The 23,996-nt window shown below is 51.5% G+C and overlaps 1 protein-coding gene across 2 annotated transcripts in view; it reads right to left on the minus strand.

Moving 5' to 3' along the window:
• Positions 1–344: 344 nt before the first annotated feature.
• IGSF21 (immunoglobin superfamily member 21) overlaps positions 345–23,996 on the minus strand; it is a 238,229-nt gene continuing 214,577 nt past the window's right edge. For both annotated transcript variants that reach the window (XM_081057819.1, XM_081057820.1), the window contains exons 5-10: positions 12,014–12,129; positions 8,712–9,186; positions 2,327–2,412; positions 1,752–1,944; positions 1,311–1,349; positions 345–580 (exon numbers count right to left, since the gene is read on the minus strand). In XM_081057819.1, the coding sequence (XP_080913945.1) occupies positions 507–580; positions 1,311–1,349; positions 1,752–1,944; positions 2,327–2,412; positions 8,712–9,186; positions 12,014–12,129 (983 nt within the window). In that variant the 3' untranslated portion in view covers positions 345–506. The remainder of the gene's footprint in view (positions 581–1,310; positions 1,350–1,751; positions 1,945–2,326; positions 2,413–8,711; positions 9,187–12,013; positions 12,130–23,996) is intronic.

The raw sequence follows: 23,996 nt of genomic DNA on the forward strand, positions 1-23,996 counted from the left end.
CCACCGGAAGCAGAGCTGCACACCGTCCAGACTGGGTCAGCTTTACCCCTGCATCCCGAGCAGGAACACAATCATGCATGCTTATTGTTGCAAGCCACTGAGTGTGGGGTGGCTTATTATGCAGTATTACTGTGGCAATAGCTGACCTTGGGTTTCCTGAGAGCCTCTGGCCACTTACCATGCTAGGTTGTTGGGATTTGGGTCAGAGCAGCAGCGCCACCTCTCATCCAGGGAGGAGCGCGTCTTCCATCTCCCCACCCCAGTGCCTGTCCCCATGCTGGATACCTGGGGGTACCCAGTTGCTGCTCTAGAACAAATGAAGACTACAGAGCCACAGACCCAGGTGGGGAAAATCATTCTGTGTGTTTTAATTAAACTGACTGAAGAAGCCAAGACACAGACAGAAAAAGACTAAGAACAAGACTGGAAATAGTTTAGAAAAGAAATGAAAAGCAATTGCAGAGATGTCAGTGCCTGATGGAGTGGTGGGAACAGGGGCCCAACCTTCACGTCAGCTCCAGAACCACTGTCAGGACGAGCACCAAGGTAAGCCGGACGCCGGCAGGGCCAGAAGTGGAACCTGTGTTGGTAGCAGGGAATGGGGTCAGAGCTCGCAGAGCCACCGTGTCGCTGTCTGATGGGCATAGCTTCCATCCGATGCATTGGGGGTAAATCCCAGCTCTGCCACCTGTCCCACCTAACTGTGCATGACTCCGTCTTTGCACTGGACCAGCTGGGCTGAGGTCAGGCTCCCTGGTGGCCATCGGGACCCTCCAGCGAGGACCAGGACTGGGGGCCTTCACTGTGAACTGTGAGATCGGCCCGGTGTGGGGATGGGAGGGCTGGCTGGCCTGAGAGCAGTATCTGGGTGTCACGGGGTGTTCCCCATGCTAAGGGACAGCCTAGGGAGGGCAGTATGAAGGGCCCCGGGCCCCAGAAGAGGTATCTGTCTGTTCCCAACTGCGCTGTGGAGTGGTCCAAGGCGCTGGCACACAATCCCACAGTCAGTACTGGACACATCTTGGGGCGGGATGGGGGGGGAGGGTTGTGCTCTCTGAGGTAAGAGCACTGGAGTCACTGTGGATGGTGGTGGGGACACATTTGGTCCCTGAAATCCCTGATGCTGCTTTGGGCTGCTATCGCCCTTTATTGTCTCAGCGCCCACTCCTAACCACCTCTGACCCAGACTCTACCGAGCTAGGAGACGATGGACTGAGGCTTGAGGGAGAGGCCAGGGTAGGCTAATGGGCCGTCTGGGCCTTGAAAAATCACTCACTGTTAAGCAACAAGCTCTGAGAGTGGACACTTACCATTGGAGTCCTCTGTTCCTCTTGGAATATTTGGGTTTTCTGTTGGAAAGAACAGAGGGAGAGCTAGCGAGTGGATTGCGGCATTGGGAACGCAGCAAAGCAGCTCCCCTCCAGCCAGTGCCTGCTGTGGGGTGTCCCGTGCTCTGTCTCAGTGTAGCCACTCGGCCTCTGTGGGCTGGCCGTCAGCCCCACTGCACAGATGAAGCGAGGGACGGGGGTGAAGCAGCCTGCCCCAGGTTGCCCAGCTGCTAATGGGTGGATCTGGAATTTGAACCCAGAGCTCCCTGGTTTTAACAGCTGAATTACAGTGCCTCCCTGTGGCACACCCTTTCCGGGAAAATTTAAGGAGCTTGGGCCCTTGCTGCTCCCTCCTCCTCGAGACAGCGCCAGCCAGGGCCCATCCCTGAGCCGTCCCCCTGATGCCCGGTCGGTGCAGCGTACCAAACACAATGAGCCGGGTGTGTGTGTCGGTGGAGCCCAGTGGGTTCTGGGCCGTGCAGCGGTACATGGAGCCATTGAGCTCGGCGGGGACCCGCTCTAGCACCAGCTCCTTCCCATCGAACTCGGTGCTGCCGTCCAGGAGGCGGCTCCCGACCCGTGTCCACGTGAACATGGGCTCTGGGAAGACTTCGTTCTGTTGGCCAAAGCAGGGGAGAGTCAGGTCACAGGCGGAACCATTCTGCCAGAGCAGGAAGGGGTCAGAGGCCAGGCCTGGCAACACATTCTCATCTGATGGGAGGGGCTACTTGGAACACCAGGCAGAAAAGGGCTGGAAAGAATGTCAAAGTCCATGAGCTATGTCTGCTCCAACTTGTAGATGGGTAAGCAGAAATGCAGGCATCTCTTGCCATTCCTCCTTGAAGCCAATTCTGCCATTACACAGATTAGCAGACTGAGGCCCACTGGCTCAGCTGGAGGACAAGGGAAGGGTCTCGGAGCATGCCGCCAGAGACATGGTACCCAGTTGGTGCCCCTACTACTTCCCACAACCTTCCCAGATGCTGAGAGAGGCCAACCTGAAATCCATGAATGAGAATCCTCACTGTGTCCCCGACCCGGGCTCTGCTGGGTGTCATCAGGATTTTGGGTCCTTTGGGGGCAACTGTAGGGGGAGGAAGGCTAGGTCAGAGAAGTATATGCATGTGAGGGGGACGGGGGACTGACCAAGGAAAGGAAGGGCAGGAAAAACAGAAGAGAAAGTTCCAGTCCAGCAGTCAGCATCCTTGGGATAGGCTCACCCTGCAGTAGGAGCTCTGAGGAGGCTCATTCATTCATTCATTCATTCATTCGATTCTACCTGCATTCATTCACCCATGTTCCCTGAGATTCTGCAATGAGTCAGACCCTGTCTGAGACTTGGGGATTCAACAGTGTACAGACTATGGCCTCTGCTCTGTGGGGTCACTCTCAGTGGGGATGAAAGACAAGCACAAGCCAGTGTGACAAAGGTCAGATCAGAGAAGCCCAGTGCACGATGGAGTCAGGGCGGCCCAAGGGAGGTGCTGACCGAGAGATGACTCCGCTGCGAATGGGGGAGCCGCCCTGACTGCACAGGGCAGCCCAAACTCCCACCTTCACTGAACTCTTGCGAGGTGGGGTTCTGCCATATTATCCTCGTTGTATAGCTGAGTTAACTAAGGCCCAGAGCGGGGAAGTGACTTGCCAAAGGTCACACGGTGAGGAAGAGCGGGGTCCAAAATTCAGGTCTCCTGACTCCTGCCCAGTGGGCTTTTTTCCCCTTGATTCTCTAGGTGGGGGATGGGTAGGTGGTGGACACGGTGTGGGGGGGCCGTCTCCTTCCTCGAGTCTGCTCTCCCTACACCTTGCTCACAGCCTGGTATCCCGTCTTCAAAGCCCCCTTACATCTCAGAGCTTGGGAGACAAGATGCCCAGGGCGTTGCTGTCCTGTGCATAGAGAGTATCAGGGTGGAAGAGCCACTGGGATCCCTGGGTCCATCCTATCAGGTTTCAGACTGGGAAACGGGCCCACGGGGAACAAAGGGGCTTATCCAAGGTCACCACAGAGCCAGTCTCCCACATTTCCTGACTTTCAGGCCAGGACTCTTTCCCCCAGAATCATTCATTCCTTCACTCATTCATTCTTTCAACAAGTAATTCTTGAACCTACTATGTGCCGGGCTTTCGGGGGCACGCCTGGGGACACAGTGGTGAACAAGAACTCGGAGCTCCTACTTTAGCGGGGGAGACCTTCAAAACGCAAACACATCCACAGACAAGGAACTATCAGGGAGTGTGTGGCATTATGCAGAGAATCAGACCCAGGGCGAGTGGCAGTCAGTGTCTCTTCCAAGGAGGTGACATTTCAGCTGAGATGTAAAGCTCATGAGGAGGGTTCTGGACAGAGGGAACAGCCAGCGCGTGGTACTGAGGCAGAAGGCCAGGGGGTAATGGAGGTGGGGGCTGGGGACAGACCCTGTAGCGCTTCCTGGGCCGGACGAAGGCCTTAGGGTATTGTTCAGAGTGCCATGCATGCTCTGTGCCACTCTCTGTGAACATCTTCCAGGGGTGGTAGCAGGAGAAAAGCTTTGTCCCCAGCCCCCTGGGACCTCCCCCACCGTCCCTTGCCTGCTCCCCTAGCCTCTCCTTCCCACTGAGACTCTCTAAGCAGAAATCAGAGCAGCCGGCAGATGTGGGTGGTGTCCTAAGCACAGCCAAGATCACCCTCTGAGAAGGAGACCAAAAGACAATTAAAGCACCAGCAAGACATCTGAAGTGCCACATGGGGCTGACAGAAGCATCCGTGGGAAGAGCTGGGGCTGCTCTGAAGAGGGGAATGGCAGGGACGGTGAGGGCAGTTTCCATGGCTGCAGCCACAGGAGCGAGAAAGGAGTGCTGGCCTGGGCGTCTGAGAGCCAGTTCTGCCCTGTTCTGTGCCCTTGGGCGAGTCACTTCACCCAACTTTCCCCAAACACAAAATGGGAACAACGATAACAACCTGTGCCTACCCACCACCCTGGTTGTTAGGAATACCGGGAGACGGAGGGATGAAGGCTAACATGTGTCAGGTGTGTGACAGGTGATACACTGTCCACGCCTTGTGCGTGATCTCATCTAACCTTCTGACCTTTTGCAGTTGTCCCCATAAGGGATGGGCTCAAGCCACTTTTTTGCCTTCTTTATTATTAACACTTAAGTTCTGTGAAAGTCGGTTTGCAGGCGGGAAGCCCTCCATAGGGCGGTGTGGCCCTGGATTAGTTTGTCTGCTCTTTTGTCCTGCTGGAACGGCACTGTCCTGCTGCAGCCAGCAGAAGGCGAAGCAGGGAGGGCGTCCCTGTGCCCAGGATGCTTGAAGTCCTTTCGCCTTCCGGATCAGATTCCTCACTGCTTTCTAATGGTCCCGACTACTTCCTGCCGGCTCGGGCCTGGGCATACTGACCCCAAGGGATGAAGGACATTTATCAGGTGTCTAACGTGCACTAAACCCCATTTTAGGACTGCCACACCCATCCTAGTGCTCATAAGGCAGGTTCCCATGAAGCCCATTTTGTGACCCTAGGGAGGGCAGTGGCTTGCCAGAGGTCACACAGCATGAAAGTGGTGGCAGCAGGATTTGCAGGCACGCAGGTCTTCAGAGGAAAGCCAGGAGGCCAGGATGGAGGAGAGGGAGAGCTGATGTCTTCTCCCACCGGGAGAGCCAGACCCCTCTCCTGCCTCCTGAGCTGCAGCCTCTGGAGGCTCCTATGTGGAGCTGACCCTGATGGGCAAAGGGGGGCAGGCGAGGGGTCTGCTCTGCCCTTCCTTCTCTGAGCTTGATCCCAGCAGCTACTGACTGACAAGCGCCTTTGCAGCAGGTGGCTCCTTGACTCCTGCCCTCACTGCTGCGTCTAAATGTTACTTCTGGAAGCCAGGCCAGCTGCTGTCACCTTTGCACTTCTGCCACCACCCTGAAACCCATTAGCAGCTGCTGGCAGTGAAATCCTAGCCCCCTTGCCTGCTCCTAGAACACACACTGAGAGTACCTGAAGCAATGGCCTCAGCCCTCAGGCTTTCAAACATCCCACCCCTGGACATATGAGTATAGAAAAAGGGGAGTCTGGAGACCGAGGATTGAGGTCTAGCCTTCAACTCTCTGGCTGTGTGACTTGGATGAATCAGTTAAACTCCTTGGGCCTCAGTTTTCTCATCTATAAATGGGGAGAATAGGCTACCCCTATTTGAGGAGTTGCTCTGAAAATGACAATGGGGGAGAGAGCTGAGACAGCAATGTGAAATGTATAGTGGTGGGCATCTGCTCAGGGAAAGGCAAAAGATCCTGATTATATAAGCTGCCCTCTTTACTTTTCTGGAGCATTCTGCCAGGATCGACTTATGCAATCTCATGGGAAAGATTCTCTAGGCTTCCCCCGTGTATTCTGGGTGTTCATTAAGACCATCACTCACCCACCCACTCATCTATCCATCCATCTACCCATCCATCCACTCATTCTATCCAAATGTCCATCAATCCATCATATCATCCCATCCACCCATTCAGCCAGCCAACCAGCATCCATCCACACCTCTACCCCTAAACCTACCAGCCCACTCACCAACCCATTCATTCTGCTCTACTCCTCTGGTTTTCTATCGTACACCTAATCTGTGTTGGTCACGATGCAGGGCAACGTCGCGGATACAGTGATGACTGAAAACAGTAGCTTATATTTTACTGGGTACTTATTCTGTTCCTATGCTAAGCACTTTGTATATTCTGCCTTATTTAATCTTCACAACAACCCAGAAAAGTATTAATTAATTGTTGTTAAACAAGTGTTCATTAAGTAATATGTTAGGGATTGTTCTGAGCCCTGTACCTTGTAAACATGGCAGGTAAAGATGCTGCCCACATGCAATTTAACTTCCGGTGGAGGAATCCAAGAAATAAGGAAATTTATAATATGCTCGTAGGTGGACATGAATATGATGCCGGAAAGCCAAGCAAGGTAAGGAGGAAGAAGCTATTTGAGATAGGGTAGAAGATTTGAGTAGATTTGTGCAGAGACTTGAATGAAGGAGGGATTGAGAATACTGGGGCGAGATTATTCTAGGCAAAAAGGACAGAAAGCCAGTGCTAAGTCACAGAGGAGGCCCTGAGCTGGGTATATTCAAGGAAGAATAAGGAGGACCCTGTGGCTGGAGTAGTAGATGGAGCGGAGGGGAGTGATACATGAGTACGACTGGGATTTCATTTTAAATGTGATGGCAGTCACACAGGGAAATGTAGTCCTTACATATACAATTTGATGAATGCCTATGCAACTACCATCCCAATCAAACTCTGGAACATTCCCATCCGTCCAAAAGTTTCCCTTATGCTTCCTTTCAGTCAATTTCCACTCTCCATAGGTAAACATTGTTTTGATTTATATCACCCTCTGAGACTTGTTTTATGTTCTAGAAGTTCATATAAATGGAATCATGCAGTATGTACTCTTTGCTGTTGGCTCCTTTCGCTCAGTATGTTTTGAGTTCCATCCACGTGGAGTGCATCAGGAGTTTATTCATTTGTATGGATGAGAAGTAGTTCATTGTATGAACACACCGCGTTTTTTTCCATCCATTTTCCTAATTATGGACATCTGGGTTACTTACAGTTTTTGTTGTTGTTATGAAGAAAACTGCTGTGAGCATTCATATCCGAGTCTTTGTGGATCTGTGTTTTCATTTCTCTTGGGTAAATACTTAGGAGTGAAATTACTGGGTCATAGAGGCTTTACGTTTGTAAGAAACTGCCCATTTCCCAGGGAATAGTGCTGTTTTATACTCCCACCAGCAATGCCTGAGGGTTCTGATGGTTCTGTAGTTACGCCGACATTTGGTATTGTCAATCATTTCCATTTTAGCCATTCTGGTGGTTGAGAAATGGTATCTCACTGAGGTTTTAGTCTTCGTTTCTCTGATGACGAATGATATTATGCATCTTTCTATATACCTATTGGCCACTTGTAGATTTTTTTTTTTTTTAATAATTGAGTTGCCTTGTCATTACTGACCTATAGTAGTTGTTTATATATTCTGGATACAAGTCCTTTGTCATATATCTGTGTTTAGAGTATTTATTTTCTCTCAGTCTATGGGTATAGTTTGTCGTTTCATTTTTTAAACATTGTCTTTTTGTGAGCAGAAGATTTGAATTTTGATTAAATGCGATTTACCAATTTTCAAATTTTCACTTAATGCTTTTGGTGACCTCTCTAAGAAATCCTTGCCTACCCTAATGTTGTAAAGATATGTTCCTGTGTTCTAGAAGTTTTATGATGCTGGGTTTTACATTTAGGTCTATGATTCATCTCAAATTAATTCAATGCGTATGCGAAACAAAGGTCCAGGTTCATTGTTTCCTTATGCTTCTCCAGTTGTTTCAGGGCCATTTGTTAAAAAAGACTTCTCTATTCCCATGGACTAGCCTGGGGTCCTTTGTCAAAAATCAAGTGAGTCTATATACGAGGGTCTATTTTTGAACAGTGTTCTATTCTATCAACCTATATGTCTACCTTTAGAGAGTTTTGGGTGGGTATGTATGGAAGACATGATCTGATTGATATTTTAAATGGATCGATGAGGGTGGAAAACAGAAGAGGGCACATGTGGAAGAAAGATCAGTTTGAGCCCTCTGTAATAATCCAGGTGTGAACTGATGGTGGTTGGGTTGGGTGGTCAAAGAGGAAACCATGAAAAACGGTAGATGTGGGATATATTCTAAGGCTGAGTTAATCAGGGCTTGGTGATGGCCTGGGTGTGGGATATGAGAAATGAGGGGGGGAAAGTGGGCGACTCCAAGGGTTCTGGCTCTGGAGTGGTGTCCTCCCATGTCCTATGTGTTCCTGACCCCAACCTGGCAAAATTTCCTGACCCTAATCCTGCGACCTGCCGCGTCAGTGACCCTTACCGAGGAACTCTCCCCTGAGCTCATGGGTCTCTTATTTGATCCAGAAAATGTCCTTGTCACCTCCCAATGTTCCTGACTGTGACCAAGCAAACCTTCCTCGACCTTCCCATGACCTGACTCAGCAACCTTCTCTGAAGAGTCCCAAGTGTTGTATTCTTCACTCACCCAGCAACCCTCCCTCTGCCTTCCATGTCCCATTTCCAATCTTGAAAACCTCCCATGGTTTCTAATACTGATCCAGAGTCTTGATCCTCCCAGGCCAGACTCCCACGACCTCTCGTGTTCCTGACCCTGTCCTGTGAACTCCCGTGGCCTCCCTGCATGTTGCCACGTTCTCCAATGTAGCTCAGCGAACCTGCTGAAGAACCCCGACTCTGACCTCTGTGCCCCAGCCTGACTCCACTTTGCCCCACCTCGTCCCCATCTCCACGGCCGCAGCTCAGAGACCCTATTCCAGGCTCCCCACCCCCATCTGTGCAGGCAGCCACAGCAGGGCATGTGCCAAGTCTTACCCAGTGTGACCTCTGCCTGCATGGGCATGGAAAGCGCTGGGTGCTTAACCTCGCAGCTGAAGAGGGCCTCATTGTCGATCTGCGGGTTGAGTGTCCAGGTGAGCAGGGCACGCACCTCCACGGTGCCGTCGCTGCCTGGGGCGTGGCTGTGGCGCAGGAAGTAGACAGGCTCTGCGCTGTGGACCCAGCGGGGGAACTCGCGGCTCACCACCGTCTCTGGGATGTTCTCGGTGGTGGGCTGGAGGAAGATGCTGGGGTCTGGGGTCAGGCCGTGGGAGGGACGCTCCGTGGAGGGCCGCCCACCCCGGTTCTCAGTGTCCAGCAGGGACAGTGACCTCTGCACCTTGGTGTCATCCAGGTCACGGTGTAGGAGGCTGCGGAAGGGCCTGCTGTCCTGGAGGGGGCCAGAGCTGGCAGCCGGCGGCTCTGACAGGGGCACTGCATCGATGGGCTCCCCATCTCTTTTGAAATACACCTGAAATTGCAAGGAGGGTGTAGGAGAACATTGTGTGCCAATGTCCTGGACCTCCCCATGGGGTCTCGGAGGAAATGGCCACAGGAGGCCAGGCCTTCCAGAGCCTCCTCCTCCTAGTAGCCTTCCAGGTAGAGCCCCTTGTTCCTTTTCCTCCAGCACCCAAGATTCTGAGTCATCTCTGTTCAATGGGGACGCAAAGGCCCTGGTGGCAGAGGCTGAGCCCTTCTCCATCACTTACCAGCCGGTGAGGCTCTGAGCCTCAGTTTCCTTACTTGTACAGAGGAATAAGAGCACCTACCTCATGGGGTTGTGGGAGGCTTAGAAACAATGTGCAGAAAGAGGGGACCTGGACACAGCCTGGCAGTCACCTGGGCTCCAAGGGGTGGTCCATGCCCACCCGGGGAGAGCAAGTGAATGAGGGAGAAGGTGTGTGTGTGGGGGGGGGGCACTGGGGATTAAACGAGATGTCAGAAGAAGAAGGAGGAAAGGATCTCTGTGTGTATGTGCGTTTTGGAGCTTTTACAGACAAGACAGAAAACAGGTGCATGTGTGGGAGGGAGCTAGGTGTGGGGATGAGGCAAAAGCGAAGGTCTTCTTATTTTCTCTGCTAGTGGGGAATTCAAGTTTTGAGAGGCGGCACTTAATGTAATTTGCTGTCTTTTTATTTTGGTACATCTGCCCAGAGGCCTGTGGGGATTGGGTGTATTTTTTAAAATAAATCCGATAAATAAATAGATGGGAGACAGGGAGAAGAGAGGGCAGGGAGCAGCTCTCAGATGCTGGTGTAGGTGGGGGGAGGGAGGAGAGGCAGGAGAAGGGGGGCTGAGGCCAGGGAGGTGGGAGAGGTGGGGGGTAAATGAAATGTGCAATGCAGAGAATCTGGCAGAGTGTATAGCTCCAACGAAGAATCTCTTATGCACATAATAGCCTGCTTTGGGTTTTTTCTTTTCTTTTCTTTTTTTTTTGAATAGTCCTTCAAAAGCAGGTTTGTAATTTATATCAAAGAATTCTTTCAAGTTCTGAAGTTCCAGGCAAATGTAAGATACCTGGTATGTGGGGAGATGGGAAGATATGTCTCCATATCTGAATGTTTTATTGCCATGTCTTAAAGGGCAGGAGCAGGCAGGCGGGGAGGGGGGTTATCCCATAGTCCCAGGGCTATGAGGAGTGTTTCTTTGGGTCCTCTGGAAAATTTTTCTTTGGGGAAAAAGACCATTTTGGGGGAGGGCAGACTTCTTTAGGGGCTCCAAAGGGGAAATGTTGGGGCCATGTCCTGCTCTCACCAATGGCTGGCTTTGAAGCTGCTTTTTTAATCTGTCTTCTTGGGAATACAAGATGTGGGTGGAGGGAAATGGGCCTCACGAAACTTTCGTCTCTGCACAGCTGCCCATTGCCCCACCTGTGCCCATGCACCTGCCCACTGCCCTGCCTTGGGTCTCTTTGTACATGTTTTACTGCCCTGTCCTGGGCAGTTGGTTCTATGTGGGCCTAGGTCCTCGGGTGAGACCGGCCTGGGTCCCCAGGTCACGCCACTGGACCATGCCTGTGAGACAGGCAGGGTCTGGAATGCCCTGCTTCCCCACCTTGAACTCTAACCCTCCCTAGGGAATCCACCCCTCACTGATCCTAGCGATGGGAAAGACTCTCAGGGTCAAGACCTAAAGTATTACACAATGTCCACATTGGAAGGGCCTTGGGAGCATGTAGCCCATAAGTAGAGGTTCATGGAACCCTCAGGGCTCCACAAAGGTACCTCAGAGTTGTTTTATACATGCGGCTTCCATCTATTTCACTCAGACCAAACGGTCCTACTGCTTTCTAAGAAGCTGAAAAACTGTAATATTGTCCATCCTCTAAACCTCCTTACAGAATGAGAAGCAGACAGATGATCTTCCTGCTCAGGGCCATTCAGTGCATGTGGTGGGGCCGGGCTGGACCCCAGATCTGATAGTGCTCTCACATCCTCCCCTGCCCCTGAAGCTGGGACAGTAACTCGGGAGCTGGACTGAGACCTCAGAGCAGCTAGGCTGGGTCTAATAAGGAGGAGGCCAAAACAGGGATTCCCTCTGTTCCTTCCTTCCTTCCCTGCCTCCCTCCCTCCCTCCCTGCCTCCCTCCCTCCCTCCCTCCTTTCCTTCCTCTCTCCTTTCTCCCTCTTTCCTTCCTTCCCTCCTTCCTTTCTCCCTCCCTCCTCCCTTCCTCCCTTCCTCTTCTCTCCCTTTTTCCTTTCCTTCCCTCCTTCCCTCCTCCCTCCCTCCCTCCTTTTTTTCTCCCTCCCTCCCTCCTTTCTCCCTTCCTCCTCCTTTCCTCCCTCCCTCTCTTCCTCCTTCCTCCCTCCCTCCCTTTTTTCCTTGTCTCCTTCCCTCCCTTTCTCCCTCCCTCCACTGTGAACTTGGAGCTGGAGGACATGACCTTGAGACCCAGCACTGTTAAGAACACTGTGGGTGACTCTGGATACATGCCATCCCCATTCTGGGCCTCGTTTGTCTCCATCCTGCTCAATAACTAGGACAGGGGTGAATTAGATGCTGGGCTCCCCTAAAGACCACTCCCGCTGTGCAGTTCTAGGATCCCAGGATCCAGCAGAAATGGGGGTTTTCAGCCCTGGGTGACTGGGAGCAGCAGAAACACGTAGAGAGCTGGGCGGGTCAGCTGAGTGGATGGGGTCAGACCAAGGTGAGTGGGGCAGAGTTAACTTATGCAGACCACGCCCTCTCTCTTTCCTTCTCTAGAGTGGGCACTGTGGTGACAGCTGCAGCTGGATAAGCCACGGAGGAAAGGGCTCCAGTGTGGACTGAGGAGGGGCTGGGCACTCTGGGGGTACTCACCATGGGTGCTGGTTTCCCTCCGGACACGATGCAGACCAGCGTGAAGTTCTGGGCTTGGTAGCGGCTAAAGGGGGCTGGTGTGTCAGCGGCCACCACTTCGATGGAGGTGGGAGGAGCTACCCAAAAGGGAAGCACAGGAAGACAAAGGCTTAACTGGAAGATTCAGGAAGTGTTCGCAGATAATCTGAGATGGGCCAGATCCCATGATGGGTTCTGGGTGGGGGTGGGGGTGGGGGTGCGGGGAGCAAATGTCATACAACTCCAGAGGGTGCCACTGGCATCAACCACAGTGAGAAAGATGTCCCTCCTGGGTGTTCAGACAAGGTGGTCCCTGCCTCATGCTGCTCACAGCCTGGTGGATAAGACAAGCATGAATCAAGAGATTAACACAGGTATATGCTAAGTGCTCCAGGTACCAGGAGGTATGACAGAGTCTAAGGTGGCAGGTGGCAGGAACAGCCTGTGCAAAGGTCTGGTGGCAGGTTGGCCCAGGGTAGGGGGGCTGGGAGGCAGGCCATAGTGGTCGGAATTCAAGGAGCCAGAGGAAGTGGTGCCCAGTGGGGCTGGGGAGATGCGCAGGGCAGCTGCTGGTGGGTCCCCACTCCCTGGGGCAGGTTCCTACCGGCTCACGAGAGCCAACTGTGACATTTTCAGGAATTTAGTGAACTAGTTGTTAAACTGCAGCTAGCCTGAAATGGGCCACAGTGGGCGTCTTTACAGCATGGAAATCAGCCATGGCTACATATCAGGGCTTTTTTGTTTATTTGTTCCTTCCCCTGCCCCAGCAGCCGGGAAGCAGGTTTCCCAGCGCACCACTGTTCATGAGTTTTTCTCCTTTGTCCTGAGAGCAGTGGGGAGCCATTGAAGGTTTTAAGCAAGAGCGGTGACATGATTAGAGTTGCATTTTGAACAGACTGGAATCAGAGTGTGAATTTAGGCTAGAGAAATCCATAGCTTAGATGACGGTAAGGGCAGTAAAAAGAAGTAGATGACTTTGAGAGACATTGGGACGCAGGAGGCTTCCTGCTTTCCTTTTTTCCAGAAGCTGGCTTATTTTGACTGGTCCTGCCTACCCCCGGCTCACTTCTCTGCTTTCCTCACCAGCTGCCACTACAGGTTTGCCAAAGACCATGCTTCTAGGCACTGCGGGGTATTGGAAAGGACCCACGTGGAGCCAAGTCCCAGCTAGGTCACCACTACCTCCATGTCCTTGGGCAAATTTCCAAAACTGTGAGCCTCAGTTCCCCGATTTGTGGAATGAGAATCATACTTGGCAGGCGTATTCGAAGAAGAACCAGCTACTAGATATGAAAGGGCTTAGCTCAAGGCAGGAATTGACTATTCTTATGATTCCTATTATTATTTCGCCAGCCCCCTTGTTATCAGCAGGACAGGAGCCAGAAATCTTAGCACTTCCCTTTGGGAAAGGCTGTCAATTCTGGCTTATCTGGCCATGGGTCCTGAGCAGTGGGGGAAGCAGAGAAAGGGAAGAAGCGTGCGCCCTTCCTTCCTGCAGGGGGTTTTCACTCCAGTTAAGTTTAATTAAATTCAACAAACATTTCCTGACACCTACTAGGTGCAGGGCCTGGTGCCAGGTGCTAGCGGTAGGCAGGCGATGGGTGATGAAGGGATGAGAAGCTCCTGGTCTGGCGGGGGCTACAGCCGCCTGGCAGCTCTATTTTAAGGTCTAGTGAAAGGAAGCCAGGTATGAACCATTCATTCATTCAGGCAGCCACTACATGCTGCCATCAGGGGAAGCAGACAAACAGGAAACAATGGGAGAACAATAGAGGGAGAATTGTAATTAAGTGTAAGATGGGATGAAACAGATGGTAAGTGGGGGAGAACTTCCGAGAGGGGAAAAATACACCAGAACACATCAATTCCCCACAAGTTGCAGATTCTGCAATCTAACTTTTCTAGCTCTGGACTGAAAACCTGCAAGAGCCAACAGTGGCTGACACTTGGGAGGCAGGAACTGTTCTGAACCCTCACGTGTGTTAATTCACGCTATCCTCCCGTTAGTCTATGACGTGGGCTTATTTATTCCCATTTTACAGATGGGGAAATTTAAGAGGTGAAGCAATTTGCCTGTGTTCACGGAGTCAGGATTTGAACCCAAGCGCCCTGGCTCCAGAGCCCAATCTGTGACATGAAGCTGTGGTACCTATATCTTTGGAAAGAAGGAAGGAGCTCATACTCATTGGTACCTTTAGCCTTAAGTACACATTATAGCCACTGGCGTCACTCATTCACCTGCCACACCTCAACTTCCACAAATACAGACCCCTCAGAACCTGGTCCTGTGGGTGGCTCTACTTCACTCGGTTGCCACAAAGATGAAGGGACCATACCAATAGACACCTGGAACCTTCCTTATAGGATTGCTTTCAGGACTACATGAGATGTTGCTTACAAGATGCCTGGCACATAGCAAGCCTGAAAATACAGTTTAGCAATTTTAATGAAGATGATTTGTATTACTAATATAAGGAGGAAGTCTAGGACAGTGGTTAAGAGTGTGGGCTCTAAACTCCACGACTCAGGCTTCAAAGACCAGCTGTACCACTTACTGGCTGTGTGACCTTGGGCAAGTTATTTGACCTCTCTGAACCTCAGTGTCCTCATCTGCAAAACAAACATTATAGGGTACCTGTGAGGATTCAATGAAGCAGTACCTGAAAATGTTTTAAAAGTGCACCCAATACGTGTCAGCTGCCTTTATTAGCAGTACTTACTTACAAAGATTCTTTCTTTGAGGCTCCTTGCTACCGGCTGGGAGAATAAAACCTGGTCTCTACCACTTGGGGCACTCACAGTTTTGTGAGGAGACCCGATACAATGACCACTCACCCCTTGTGGCTACCGAGCATTCGAAATGTGGCTTTTTCGAGTTCAGTACATGTGCAGTAAATGTAAAACACACACCGAATTTTGAAGACAATTTTAAAAAGACTGTGAAATACATCATTAATATTTATTATTGGTTACATGTTGAAATAGCATTTGGGCCACATTGGACTTAATAAACATTATTAAAATTAATTTTGCCTTTAAAAACTTTTCTCCATGTGGTAATTGGAAAACTTACAATTACATATGTGGCTTGCATTATATTTCTATTGCACACTGCTGGTCTAGACCTGCCATTTTATAGGTTAGCAAACTGAGGTCAGAGAGAGGGAGAAATTTGCCTATAGTCACACTGTGGTGGCAGAGCCTGAACTGGCACCCAAGCCTTCCAAATTCTGGCCAGGGTTCTTTGCACAGCATGGGTGCGTGCGTGCACACACACACACACACACACACACACGCCTGCGTGGGCACACGTCCCCATTCTGGAGATCTGCACACAAGTCACGCACACCACCCACACAGACCCTGATTGGGAGCTGTGTTCCTGTCCTTTGTTATATTTCTGAGCAGGTGTTAGCAATATGTACAGTTAATCAAGCTCATAAGACAATAACAGATTTCGGTTGTATGGACGATGACACAGCAGAGCTGCTAATATCAGCATGGACAGCTCAGGCTGCTCACACTTTCCCCATCAACATAATCCTCAGTCACTGTGTCCTAGAGAAATGTCACTCTGCATCTCACCCGGTGCAGGGCTCTGAGTGAAGGCAGTCGGGGAGCTGTGTACACCTGGGAGCCCCTGGCTGCTCATGGCTGCTTCACTGCACACAGCGCTCACCCTCTCCCTTTCCTCCTCTCGTTCCCTGGCCTCAACTGAGAACAGCACTCTTTCTCCCACAGCCCACTGCTTCGTAGGCTTGTCATCTACAGGCCTCCTTCATTCTTAGTCTTCCAACTACATCCCCTCCCCACCTCAACCCCCACCTCCATTCTCACCTCCATCCCATCCCCTTTTCTAGTCCTATCCCCACTTCCATTCCCTTCCCCAACCCTATCGCTATCCCCACCCCAACTCAACCCTTATTTCCAGCTGCATCCCTTCCGTAACTCCAACCCCATCTCCATTCTCATCTCCACCCCCATCCCTGTTACAATCTCTGACGAAGGTCAAAGCAAGCGGCCCCCTTTTGTACCCATGCGTGGGACAGATCCCATGGCCCGAGGAGCAGTGTCTGGTCAAAGGCCAGATGCAGATACAGGCATCAAGTCCACAGGACTTCCTGGATAAGAATCATCCTGAGTTCAAAGTTGGGCTCTGCAATGAGCAGTGTAAAGCAGGGCCACCGGGCAGTGATCCAGGTGGCATATACTGGCAAAGCATCAACAAAGACCCTGGCTCACCAGTCTCCTACTCCTGTGTGACAGTGTCCAAAGCACCCACATTAGTGCCTCGTTCCTGTGCACCTGAGATTGTGTCTTTAGAGGTGCCTGTGCTAGAACAATGCTCTCCTGGGGGACGGGGGAAAGGGGGCGCGTCCCACGCATCCGTCATGACCCTCGTCGGGTGAAGAGAGACCGAGCAGGCATATGTGGCTTGCGGAGGGGATAAATAGTAGTTGCTGTAGCAGCAGAAAGAAACTAGATATGGGCAGAGCTTCAGGATTTACGAACCACTTCCAGACACATTCTTGGACTTTGTAACACCAGCTCTGGGCAGAAGGAAGAGCCCCCCAGTTCTACAAGTCTACCACCAGGGGCAAACAGAGGTCACAACCATACACTCCCCTGAATCCATGGATCCCCAAGTCAAGCCAGTGGATTTCCCAGCTTATTTCTGTCTTTGCCTTAGGTGACGAGAATTGCTGCAAGAAGTTTCTTGAACTGATTTTGTCTAGCATCAGGAAAGGGAACATGGCTTTGTATCTGACATAGGTGCACGTCACAACTAACCTCTGTCGCGCCTGATCCACGGCCATCAAGGGAGGCAGGAGTTGTTATGTTAGACTCCATAGTTAAGATCGACAGTTTTATGAAATTAACTCTGAAATATCGCGTGCCTTTATCTTGAAAGCAGAACTTTGTTTTGGTCTTCGTAACTCACTTTGGAGATAATGTGATGGCTCTCTGCTCAGTAAATCATCCCATGGACTTTGCATTTGGAAACACACATTTGTTCTTATATAAACACTAGTATTCTTGGAAAGAGGTGTCTGCCCCATGCTTGTTTGTAACTATCTACTTGAGTTAAATTCTCTCCCCATCAGGAGGTCCACGCCATCTCCCGCTGGGGTCCTGGCTCTAGTAGAGACAGACCAACGTTCCAGCCCAGACTTGGCTTCCAACCTCCCATGGGAACCTGGGCAAATCAAATACCCCTCACTACCACCCTGTGTCAGTCTTTCCATCTATAAAATGGTTCAGTAAAACATACCCTGCCAACCTTTCAGCTGCCAGGATTTTTGAGAGGAGAAGCAAATGAGAAAATGGGCATAAACCTTTTACAATGACAGCAAAGTGATGCACAAACAGAAAGGGATTATTTATATTATCTCTTTGATTGCCCACACCCATCCCTTGGCTGCAAGAGACGCATAGAGGAGTTTCATTCTCTCCCTGAAATGGCCATTGTCTGGAGGAAGGGATAATCTGTCCTGTTCCTTGGGTACCACTTTATAATGGTGCTTAGTACACTTCTGCTCTGAGTGTGATTTATCATGGAGTGGTAATCAATTAGATTTAGGGGAGGGGGGAGGGAAGGGAAAAGACAAGTTCAAAATTATATTATTTGCAAAAATCCATTTTTTTTCCTCTCAGCATGCCTGCTCTATTGACTGCCTTTCTTTTCAATCAGCTCCTAGTCATTACACTATATTTCAAAAAAAGAAAAAGACCCTTTTAATATAAAAGTGTCCGTGAATATAAATGTGCCTCCATGGTCCCTATTTTCATTTCCTTTCTCTTTTTTTGGTCCCAATTCTCAGTTTTTCTTTTCTATCTACTCTACCAGTCTCTTTCTGCTTCTTTAAGATAACGGCTGAAAAGAGTGCCTCCTCCAGGAAGTCTTCTCTGCTCCAGCTACACCGAGCTGCCCAAGTTTCCTTCCTCACCTTGCTCACCTCCTCTGGGCCCTGCACATACCACTCCTTCTGCTGGTTATCTCTGCCGCATCCTTTATGGCTGGCCTTAGGTGCTTACTCCTCCAGACAGCCTTCCAGGAGTGTGCCAGACCCAGTTGGGGCTTATCCTCTGGGTTCCGGGAGTGTCCTGCTCTTGTCATACTCATAGGTGCTTGTCCACGTCTATTTCTCCACTAGACTTGGGCTTCCTGAAGGCTTTTATTCAACTTCATCTCAGAGCTAGTGCAGGCCCACCACACAGGAATTCAATTTCACTTCCTGTTTGTTTCCCTTCTTCCTTCATTGTTCTTAGCACAGGCAAATATGCAGCCCGTTTGTGGAAGAAATCCTACAAGGCCCTGAGATGCCATGGGCCCTACCCACATCTCTAGCCTAGTTTTGAGCTTCCCTCTATCACTGGGCTCCAAACATACTGAGATATTTGGGGGGTGTTCCACGAACACCTTAAGGTTGTTCCGACCCCAGGGCCTTTGCACCTGTTGCTTCCTCTGCCTGAAGTCCTTCACTCAGCTTTTTGCACGGCTGGGTCCTGTTCATCTTTCACCTGTCACCCTGCAATCTAAGCTAGGTCCCCCTTTTATCGTCTGTGTTCTTTCTCCATAGAGGTCACCGTAATGTAGAATCAATTCCTGTGTTGGTTTGCATACTTGTCTTTTTCTCTTGACACCCCCCACTGGAATATAAACATCACGAGGGCAAAAAGTCTTCACGTCTATGGCTGCATCCTAAGTCCTGACACACAAGGATTCGCCCAAGAAATATTTGTCAAATGAATGAGTGGATGAGTTGGGGGAAGGACCCAGTTGTCCTGCCCTCCAGTCCCTGTACAATTTGGAAGGGTTGAAATCTCCAGTCCCACCCCAAACCTCCCAGCCGAAGCCAGAGGAGGCAGATCCCATAGTAGGAGGGGGACTCCAGCAAGAAAAGAGTAAGAAAAAGCACAACTCTTTGGTTTATGGGAAAATTAAATATTGAACTGAGTAGTAACAGCAGCCAAGGGAAAAAAAAAGAACTTACAAAAAGCCCCCAAATGGTGCTGCCATCAGTGACAGGAGAGATAAACACAGCGTCTGTACTTATATGGGCTGCAACGAGCTCTTTTATGTGGCAGCTGCTGAGCGGAGCCCACCGCCCGCTCCAATCCAACACGAAAGAGATGGGAGCCCATGTGCTCATGCAATGGTGAAGGTGGGGAGCTGGGGCTTAGGTCATAGCCAGTGTGGGTGGCTGCTACCCGGGACTCTCCCAGCCAGGAGATGGGGGCCTCTCTGAGTGGAGCGGGGTCACAAGGGAACCCGATGGCTGCAGGCATAATCCATCCTCCCGCCTCCCGCTCCGTGGGGAGCTGGCTGGCAGCACCCGCTCACCTGCCTCGCCCCTCCCCTGCCAGCTGTTGTGCTTTCGTGGTGGTGGAAGATAAAATTAACAACCCCAACTGGAGGCTCTGGCTGACTGCTCTGGGGGAGCGGGGCGGGGGGCAGGTGGGCGCTGGAGGGGGTGCAGTGTGTGAGGTGGTGATTCAGTGAGGTTGGAGAGAGTGGGATCCCACTCAGGTTACTGCCGATGGAGAAATAAAGTCCCGCTCGCGCGCGCACACACACAACACACACACACTTAAGGGGACAGTGGAGAAGCCAGGCCGCAGGTTTTGTGTTAGATCTGGTATTTTAGTGCTATTCTGTAAACTATGCTTTTAACCGGGTGGTTCTCAAAGTGTGGCCCCCTGGACCAGCAGCAACAACCCTTCCCAGGGAGCTTGTTAGAAATGCAAGCTCTTGAGCCCCATTCCAGACCTGCTGAATCAGAAACCTCAGGGTGGGGTGGGCTAGCTACCTGGGTTTTAACAAGTCTTCCAGAAGATTCTAATGCAACGTCAGTGTAGGAACCACTGCCTTGACTTCCGTAAGCTGCAGTGTGCTCATCTCTAAATTTGGGATAGCAAGCCCCACTGGATAGTGCTGTAAGGTAAACTAAGGACCTGGTCCATAGCGGGTGTTCAGGAAACAGCAGTGAAAATCATTACTGCCTGGGAGGGAGAGCAAGGCTCAGGGAGGACAGACCTCAACGTGGCTTCTCCAGGCCTCAGCAGACCGCATCAGGTAGAGCTCTCCGGAGACTCTCTGACACTCTGCACTGATTGGATCAAAGGACTTCAAGTCCCCAAAGCTCCGCCCCCACAAGGTTTGCAACTTTCTGCTCATGTCTTGATTGGCTGTTTGTCCATGTTCCCAGTTTTCTGATTGGCCTCCTAGGCCGCCAGTCCCATACAGACCCTCCCTGCACCTGGGGTTCCACTGGCTGAAAACAGCCTACCTATGGCCCCCAGGTGAGTTTGCCTCAACCCTTGCACGCCATTGTAGTTTATATGGCGATAGAGCAGATGTATTCAGGCCCATGATAGGTGACATTTCTGTAGAGATGAAATCTATGGGGTGTGACATGAATCCGTTTTAAATAGCAGCAAGGGTGGCTATTTGGGGGATGTTTTCAATGTATCCCAGAGGTATATATTACACACATGGGTGATTTTACCAGGTGCCATACTTATAGCTTTATGAAAGAAGCCTCTGTGAGCCTGCGGAAGCCTGGGGAGGCCCTGGCAAGTGGGGAAGCATGTTCAAGAATGGACCAATGGCATCCAGTTCCCCCTACTCCGAAAGCAGCAGGCTGAAGCTCGGAAATTCTGGGTAGACCCTACCTTCCCCGACCCTGGAAAACTTTCGTTCCTTCCAGCAGAACTTTGACCCGTAAGCACCAGGCCTTGGTATTCTGGGGCTCAGAGCAAGACTTAGCCCTGACTTTCCCTACCCAGGGCCTGGGACACCTCGCCTTAAGGTCACGGCCTTTCTGTTCCTAGGCAGTGTGTCCCTTAGGCAGTTGCGTTTCCTGAGCCTCACCCACAGAGTGAGGGTGACAATGGTGCCTGTCTCATGTGGGGCACTGGCGAGGACCGAAGTGTATGGCAGGGGCCGCCCCTGCCAACCTCACAGCAGAGCCCCCAACCCCCACCCCCTGTTCAGGGCCCTCCCTTCTAGCGGGAGATTTCCCAGGGGGCTCTGCTGTCTTTCCTGTCCTATCAGCAGTTTAAGATTGATTTCCAAGTCAGAGGGCAAGTAAATCATTCTTGCTGCTTACTTCTCATAAAGCAGTTTCCAGGGGAGAACTGGGGGAGGGGGGGAGACGTAGAGAAGGAGCTTTTTGTGGGAAGGGGCGTGTGCATCTGTTCCTCTGCAGAATTTACTATGAAAGTTTTCAAACCTGTCTAAAAGCTCAAATAATTGTACGATGAACAGACATGTACCCGTTGCCCAGGTTCTGTGACGAACATTTACGTCTATTTGCTTTGTTGCAAGTAGACTTAAGTGGATTGTGACTTAATTAGGCTTTACTGGATTGTGTCTTTTTCAAGAACTGGGTGAGCAGAGCCACTCTTCATTCCCAGTGGGATTCAACTCCAGGCCAGGGCAGAGGGGCTTGATTTCGGGGTAGAGGGTGGGGGCTCAGAGATCCAACCTCTCCCCCTGGCCTTGCCATGGTCCCATGTGCTGGGGCCGTGGCCACCTATCTCATTGCTGACCTCTCTGACCATCCCTCACCAGGGATGGCGAGGGCCTCAGTTCTCTCATCTGTAAATTGGGATCCAACAGTACCTGTGTCACCCATAGGGCTATTGGAGGATGAACGGAGCTCATGTTTGTGATGTTCTTTGCAGGATGCCTGGTACTGGTAAGTCCATGGACCCATTGCCCATCACATCTGTGAACAATAACCATCACTGGGCCTGGCACGTGGCTGGCCTTTGCCTATGCCACTCCTGCTGGGTGCTAGCCTGGGAGCTCATCACGCTAGGGACACTGGTTTATTCTGCTGATTGGGGCCCAGCGCAGGGCAGCATAGGGCAGATCTCAGCGAGTGCGTGCTGTATTGATGTTTGCAGGGAGGACTGGCTGGATTTGCTCAGTGAGTCGGGGATGCCCTGGGCCCAGGCACACAGCAGGTGTGGTGGGGGTGAGGCATGGGGAGGGCACTGGACCATCCTCTCTGCTCACTGGTCATCACTCTGGGGGGCGTTCCATGCTAAATGCTTCAATGCATTAGCGCCCCACATAACCCAGGAAGTAGGAGTTATTATCTCCCTTTCACAGAGGCAGAAACAGAGGTCTTCCAAGGCGCTGGTCCACAGCTACTCAGCCAGTAAGGACAAGGCTGGGATTTGAACCCACATCTGATTTAAACCATCAGCCCATGCTCACACCCCTGAGGGCAATGTGGGGCCCTGTTTCTCACCTGCTGTGGGCACTCTGTCAGGGCCTCAGGGTCCTCTGTGACCTGGTGATGGGGCTGGGCTAGAGAACTCCTAAAGTCTTTTTCAGTTCAAAGAGTCTATGGCTCTTAGTGGGGGAGGTCTGGAGGGTTCGAGGTTAGAGAGGAGGAAGATTGTCAGAGAGCTGGGCTGGTTGGTGGAGAAGCGCCCAGGCTCTCCCTGCTGGGGAGCCTCTGAAGTTGGGTTCTCTCCTCTGATGGGCCTCAGCTGGGAGGGCACGGCTGGCACCATAGTTCCCCAGTGAATACCCTCTCTACCCTCACTCCTGCTCCCAAATCCCAGGATCTTCCTAGGCCCATGCTGGCTCCTGTGGTGTCCCTGGACAGACGTGATTGGATTCAGGGCCCCGCTGTGGCCTTGCCTTTCATCTGCCTGTGCCAAGCCTGGTAGACAGAGGGCAGGGCCCACGAGAGAAGAGCCTTCCCAAAAGGTCCCTTCCTCACCTCCCCTGCTCCTGCCAGGACTGGGCACAGAAGTTGGCCTCCTATGTGCTCAGGAGCCACGCTGCTGTATCTCGACTCTGCCATCTGTTAGCTGGGTGACCTTGGCAAGTCACTTACCCTCTCTGTGCCTGTTTCCTCCTCTGTAACATGGACAGCATCATAATATCTACCTGATAAGGTTCTTGTGAACATTGCGTAAAGTATTTAGACCCCGGCCTGGCATCTGGCGAGCACTGCATAAACGTCAGCCGTTGTTGTCATTGCTGCCGTTATCTTATCTTACTCCTTACTCCTTACCCATGCCGCCTCGGGGTCCTGCCACACGAGAGTGCTCCTTACTTGCCATGCTTTGGTGCTCCCACACAGCGGCCTATGGGGCTCTTTCTGCCTGAAATGCCTCCTGTCCTGTCTGCCTGCGCTCCGACTAGGCCCAGCTCTAGATCACCTCCTCCGTGAAGGCTTCCTGATTCCTCCTCCTGGAGGAGACTCTCCCTCCTGGGGACTCCCACATCCCTAGTCCTCCCAATCATCTTTAGTTTCTTTCTGCTGGAATTCTGGAAACCTGTGCCCTTCTCTTTCTCCCCCATCTTTCAGGGGCCTCTTCAGGGCACACACTGGTCTTACATCCCTCTTGTTATTCCCGGAGCCTAGAGGTCAGACTCTGTATTCAGAGAGAGGGGTTGAGACTCTCCATTTGGTTACTCGCTAGTCGTGCGAATGTGGGTGAGTGGCTTCATTTCTATGAGCCTCAGTGTTCCCTTCTGTAAAATGGGCATAACCACACTCACTCTCTCACCAGCTGTCAGGGGAATTAAACACGCGAATGCTCACCAAGAACTTAGTGCAATGCCTGGCACATAATGAGCCCACGATTGGACCCAGCTTTTGTTAAGATTGTCGTGATCATTAAGATTATTCGTCATTAAGTTCATCACTCCTAGGGAGTGAATGAGGTAGTCCTGCCTCTTCACGTACAGATGGGGAAACTGAGTCCAGGGGTACATTGCCCGCTGGCAGCAGAGACAGGACTGCTGACTCCCCAGCCAAGCCAACCCAGAGTGTGCTCTTGGTCTCAGTTTCCCCTTTTGTACATGAGGTGGTGGGATTCCTGCCCTCTCCCCAAGAGGGTCTACAGGCAGCAGGCACTTCCAGGGGCTGGCTCGTTGCCTCCCACAGCCGCCCTGTGCCCGCTCTCCCGGCTGCCCATACAGCTCTGTTAA

The sequence above is a fragment of the Rhinolophus hipposideros genome (assembly GCF_964194185.1).
Source record: "Rhinolophus hipposideros genome assembly, chromosome: 8".
NCBI classification, from domain to species: domain Eukaryota; kingdom Metazoa; phylum Chordata; class Mammalia; order Chiroptera; family Rhinolophidae; genus Rhinolophus; species Rhinolophus hipposideros.